The sequence below is a fragment of the Acipenser ruthenus genome, chromosome 5, assembly GCF_902713425.1.
Source record: "Acipenser ruthenus chromosome 5, fAciRut3.2 maternal haplotype, whole genome shotgun sequence".
Classification (NCBI taxonomy): Eukaryota; Metazoa; Chordata; class Actinopteri; order Acipenseriformes; family Acipenseridae; genus Acipenser; species Acipenser ruthenus.
Genome location: NC_081193.1, coordinates 24,432,384 through 24,438,383, shown reverse-complemented (window position 1 = coordinate 24,438,383; position 6,000 = coordinate 24,432,384). Strand labels below are relative to the sequence as shown.

General features: G+C 37.2%; 1 protein-coding gene across 4 annotated transcripts in view; it reads right to left on the bottom strand.

Moving 5' to 3' along the window:
- Positions 1–6,000, bottom strand: part of LOC117402288 (equilibrative nucleoside transporter 1) — a 43,152-nt gene continuing 37,152 nt past the window's right edge. For all 4 annotated transcript variants that reach the window (XM_034003286.3, XM_034003287.3, XM_034003288.3 and 1 more), the window contains 5 exons: positions 5,819–5,910; positions 5,214–5,322; positions 4,341–4,426; positions 2,400–2,599; positions 1–1,459 (listed from right to left, as the gene is read on the bottom strand). In XM_034003286.3, the coding sequence (XP_033859177.2) occupies positions 1,348–1,459; positions 2,400–2,599; positions 4,341–4,426; positions 5,214–5,322; positions 5,819–5,910 (599 nt within the window). In that variant the 3' untranslated portion in view covers positions 1–1,347. The remainder of the gene's footprint in view (positions 1,460–2,399; positions 2,600–4,340; positions 4,427–5,213; positions 5,323–5,818; positions 5,911–6,000) is intronic.

Below are 6,000 nucleotides of genomic sequence, written 5' to 3'. Positions count from 1 at the left end.
AAAAAAGGAATTGCAAACAAATAGTCTGCAACAACATTTATTCAGTATTGCTTATGACAAACTGCACCTCTTTGCAGAGTCCCAGTCTAGCAGGAATTATACAAACGGAAGTCACACTAGCACATTTCCAGTTTAAACCAGTACATTCCAATTCACTCTGGAAACAAACTGCTGATTCAGAGTTCATTACATTACATTTATTCACAATTGTTTGAGACTCCTTGAATAAACGGCTCTCTGGACCTTGGCAGAATACTGATATAACTGTGTTCTTGTACTCTAAAATACAAACTTGTGAAGGAACAACATACAGTAATAAAATAAATGCTAAAACAGTATACATCCATAACTACAAAAAACACAATGGTGGTCAAAAAGAAACATTACTTTTTCCTTTTTTTGCATTTAAACCATGCGATTACTATTGACTTGTCATGTCATGCAATGACATTTGGTCATGCCCAATTTCAGATTGTGGGTGAATAGGGTAAAAATGACTAACGTGAAAGTTATACTAAATAAATAAAATACAGGTGAGATAGTGGAAACAAAATCTAAAATCTAAAGCACTGAAATTCTACATTAGTTTCATTCTGCTCCTCTTTAAACTATTAAAATATTACAAGTTTATTTAAGGACAAAGGCAGCTCTGATCCAATAGCTCTGATTTAAAAAAAAAAACAAAAAAAACATCCCCTTGTTTTCATTTCTAAGTATATGCTTACTGTATAACTTAGTTTACTATGTTAATTCTGTAAGACGCAATACTAAATATTTGCCAGAGAGATAATCCCATGCCACCTCTATCTAAATTAGTGTCTGTCTGCCCTCATTTAAACACGACATCTAATCATAGTTAGCACTTTAATACTGCTTTAAAACGTGACAGATCACGGTATCATTAAAGCGATTGCTTGTCCCAAATTTCCTGGCTTTCATTGTGCATGTGGCTACTAAATCCTACCCTTTGTAACTAGCTGTGGTATCAATGAAGCGATGACAATTTAACTTTGCTTTTTTATACACAGCTTCACTTGTATATGCAAGCACCTCACTATCCAGTAATTCAGTGTAAAAAACTAAACAAAAACATTAAAATATTTTAAATTAAAACAAAAAACAAAAAACCAGCACATGTGAAATAAAAAAATATATAAAGCATATTGTTAGCACATTACAAGTAAAATACTTAAAATATTGACAATTATTGAAACAATTGAAAGGCAGTATAAAAAGCACTGTATAAAATCAAGGCTGGTCTTAAACCCAGTAAGGGGAGTCTGCAGAGGAAGGCTTCCTGCTTGATTCCAGTGTTAAAATCAGCACTTGGAGATTCCTCTGCCATTGTTACACCATCCCCCGGAACATGAAGGAGACTGAGGCACCCAAGGCCAGGCCCAGAGATAGGAAGAAGGCCATGATGGCTCCAGTCGTCTCTGCTTCATGAGAGGCCACTTTCCTGTGGACGAAACAAGATGTAAAAGGCATTAAAATCGAAGACCAATATGAACTGAGATGCCTTAAATTAAAAGAATATTTTCCCCCAAGCATTAAAATCTGTACCCTTAACACTACTCCTCAAAAAGGTCCTACCCAGGGTACAATAAGGAAAGCCAGCTGTGCAGTTTATCTGTCGAACTGCATCTCTTACATTTAAAACATCCGTCTGTGGTAAAATAAATCAGTTTTGAGATGAACTTTAAACCGAATGCTACAGCAATTGCAGTAGCTACAGCCACGGCAAGACAATAAATGCTACTAAAAAACAAACAAAAAGTACACACACACATATCTACATTTACAGAGTAATATACAGCTATAATATACAGACTTCATGAAGCTGAATTAGTTAATTCTATAGGGTAATGCAAAACATACAGTACCTAGATACACTAGATTAGAACAGTCTACAGTGCTGTAGACCAGTGGTTCCCAAACTGGTCCCGAGGACTCTGCGTCTGCTGGTTTTCATTCCAGCTGAGCTCTCATTTACTTAACTAGACCCTTAATTGAACTGATCATTTGCTGAATTAGACCTTTTTAATTGTTTTCAGCTCTTAACAGTTGCATATGTCAAGTTAGCTATAACATTTTATACGTAACTTGAACGCTGCAACTGTTTAAGACCTGAAAACAATTAAAAGATCTAAGCAAATTATCAGTTCAATTAAGGGTCTAGTTAAGTAATTGAGAACTCAGTTGGAATAAAAACCAGCAGCCACAGTGGGTCCCCCAGGACTGGGGTTGGGAACCACTGCTGTAGACTGCAAGGAGTATCCAGGGTCCCCTGGTGGGGATTGCTTAAAGTTAAACAGTTCTCAGTTCTACAGCACTCCTTTTTTCCTTTGACAAACTAATAGATTTGTGTGCATTGCTGCCCCCAGCGGCCGCGTCCTTACTTGGGTCCGAAGCACATGCAGAGGCTGGCCAGGTATCCGTTGGAGAAGGCGAAGAGGATCATGAAGATGATGTACCACATGTCGTGACTGAAGAAGACAGGAAGGTTCTCCCGGGGCTGCACGTTACACAGCATGAACAGGGGCACGAAGACCACACGAGCCACCACCATGATCGGCAAGAGCAAGCTGTCCTTCCCAGGCTGAAGGGGAAGCACAAAATCAGCATTCCAAATCAGTAAAACTGCAGCATGTCATACACTGAACTGCCTGACTTCCTCAGAGCAACAGCTTTATGGGCAGCAGGGTCTTGATGGAGAATGTGTGGTAGTAACTCAACCAGGAGAGAAGGTGTTGCTGCGTCCTGATACTGCAGTTCAAAATCAGACTATCCTTAGGATTCCATTTTTATTAAAAAAAAAAAAAAAAAAGTACAGGTGCACTCCACTTATAAAAGGGACAAAGGAAATCAGTACTTTAAAAATGAAGTACAATTCAAAATGCTGTCTGTAACTGCGAACATAAGTACCTTAAATATTAACAATACAAGAAAGCTCAACTGCCAAAGAATGGGAGTTTATTTGTACAAAACACGCCCCCTGTGGGCTGTACAATGCAATTGGTACCATTTTACAAATTTATATTTTCGCTAAATGCAATTAAAATTGTATACGTTATAAACTGTACAACGGCTGTACACCGTGACTGTCATTTACTGTCCCAGATGTACCTTATTTGTGCAAAAGACATGCCTGTGGAACAGGAAAACTGTACATATTAAAACAGTATATACATTATAAAACGAGTCTGTTTTAACCAGAGCAATTCCCCATTAAAAACACGTTTGGCAGAGACATGCCTCCTCAATATATGTTGTAAACGGAACTCCGTTCTAACAGGATCAGTTATAAGTGGAGTGCACCTGTACCAAACAATACAAACAAAACAAACAGCTGTGATAATTCAAATGTAACCCTAGGGTATGTGATCTACAGCAATTGTGCAAGAATACAGTACTTTAACAACAGAGTATAGTATTTGAGATGTGCATACGGTACATTCAATTAATGCAGGAGAAAAACAAAACACATCGTATACGAAAGTGAGCCACCAAATGATTTAGCACAACATACAAGCACCACAATATTAAATCCAAGAGGTTAGAAAATAGATTGTACAACAAGCATTGGTTGTAATTTTGTTTACCCCCAGGCAAGAGGTAACAGAAGACCCATTTTAAAATTGGAGTCACGATACAATATATTGTTCCTGCTGTTTAATAGCTTTCTTATTCACTGCCCAATTGAAAACACACAATAGCTGTAAAAGGTCACGCAAAAACAAATTCTTAGAATTCAAGTCTAAAGGTTAAGAGCATTTGCCATAAAGTAAATTAAAAACATGCTGAAATAACCAAGTTCAAAACATGATGTGCAAATTACATGTACTGGCTTATCAATGGCTTTTATGGAAGTTTTTTTGCCATAGGCAAATCATGGCAGTGAATAAGAAAGCTCCTAAAGCAGTCTGAACAAGAATAAGAGCACATCAAATATCTGTGAAAAAAAAACTGTGTTTAGATTTTTATATCCATGAACAAAAAAAAAACACACATCATACGTCAAGGTATTTCAAGTGTCAGGTAATATTTTTACATAATCTAAATTCATTAGGGTTGTTTTTGGTCATAGTAAAATAAAAATGGCATTTGGACGGATCGTTTGTTGATGTTCTGTAGAAACACCATGCAGTTTCTCGCCTCAGGGCAATTGGACAGAACCTAGGAGTAAGTACAAGGGCACTTGCTAAGGCTGGGAAAAGTGCTGTGGGCATCTGGACATGCTAAATTCTAGAAGGCAGCCCCCCCCCCCCAAAGATGTTCATTAATGCTTTAAGCTAAAAGTTTACTGCAAGGTAAGTGTTGCATTTGGCATCAGGACTTACCCACAAACAGATTGCAGTGAGACTCCTTCCAGCCCAGTCACACAGGTTAAACAACAGGAAACACGAGACAGGGATAAAATAGTCTCCTAAAAACCAACAAACAAAAGCATCGAACTGTTACTCAACAGTAAAATGTAGTGCTTCTAGAAGCTCTGTATCAGATGCAGGGTCGGGGTCAATTCCTGTTTTTCAATTCCATTTCTTTTTTAAAATCAATTCCAATTCCCTTTGTATTAATCCATTTTAAATTGGCTTCAAATGAAAAACAGTCGAGTAACTCACACCAATGTGGTCTTTGAAAGGAATTGGAAATTGATTTTGAAAAGGAACTGGAATTAAACAGGATTTGACCCAACCCTGATTATATGCACAGTGTATTATTATTATTATTTATTTCTTAGCAGACGCCCTTATCCAGGGCGACTTACAATTGTTACAAGATATCACATTATACATTATTTCACATTATACAGATATCACATTATTTTTATTTTTTTTTACATACAATTACCCATTTATACAGTTGGGTTTTTACTGGAGCAATCTAGGTAAAGTACCTTGCTCAAGGGTACAGCAGCAGTGTCCCCCACCTGGGATTGAACCCACAACCCTCTAATCAAGAGTCCAGAGCCCTAACCACTACTCCACACTGCTGCCCTAACCACTACTCCCTAACCACTACTCCACACAGTGTAGCGGACAAGAGATTGGTATTTGCATAACGGCCAAACATGGGCTGTGAAATTAAAACATTTGAACCTTTAAGCCTTATAAAAACAAATAAAAATAATAATAATAATAATAAATAATAATAATATCATCATCCTGTCAGAAACTAATTGCAGAAAACTTATCAAGCATTTTCACACTTACCCCAGCGACTGTCCCCTGCAATTGTGGATTTCACATCGACAGTGACAGCGGGAAATGTACCAATAGTGACCATAAACACAAAGCACACAGACAACGCCAGCACCCAGATCTGTAACAACAACGCCGTCAGTCAATGGGAGGAGCTCTTCAGTAGCTGGCACTTACCATAGTTTACCTTCATCTGCCATGTTTATTAACCGTGTAATGCCAAAGCATTTATTTGTTACTAGATTCTGTTTCTTGTACAAAATACTATTTTTTTTTTTTCCCCTGTCCGGAAACACGATGTACTGCATATGAAAGTCTGGCTTGTGAGGCTGGATTTAAAAACGAATATACAGGGGTGGCTAAGCATTGTATCATATATATGATACAGAAACTGGCATTTTATGCTTTACCATACATTACCTCGCTCTTCTTTACAAAGCTTATCCATGATGTACCATGCTTTATTACACCTTGCTATCCTTTTATAATGGGGAAACTTTTATAGGGGATGGTATATAACATTTATATTCGAGTTATTTTTGAAAAATGAATGATGGCTCATGTTTTTTGCGTGTGAAACGAGATTTGGTGTCTCGGGTGGCATGCAGATGTGTTACCTTTTTTAAGATTTCAACTACTGAGACTTGAGGTTGAAGATCATCTGTGAAGCTTATGACAGCCTTTTTATCCGCCCCGTTTGTCTGTTCCGCTAAAATAAAAAATAAAAAATAAAAATAGAAGGGTTTTTTTTTTTTTTTTTAACCCTTTAAAAAAAGTACAAAGAATAACAAATTGTTAG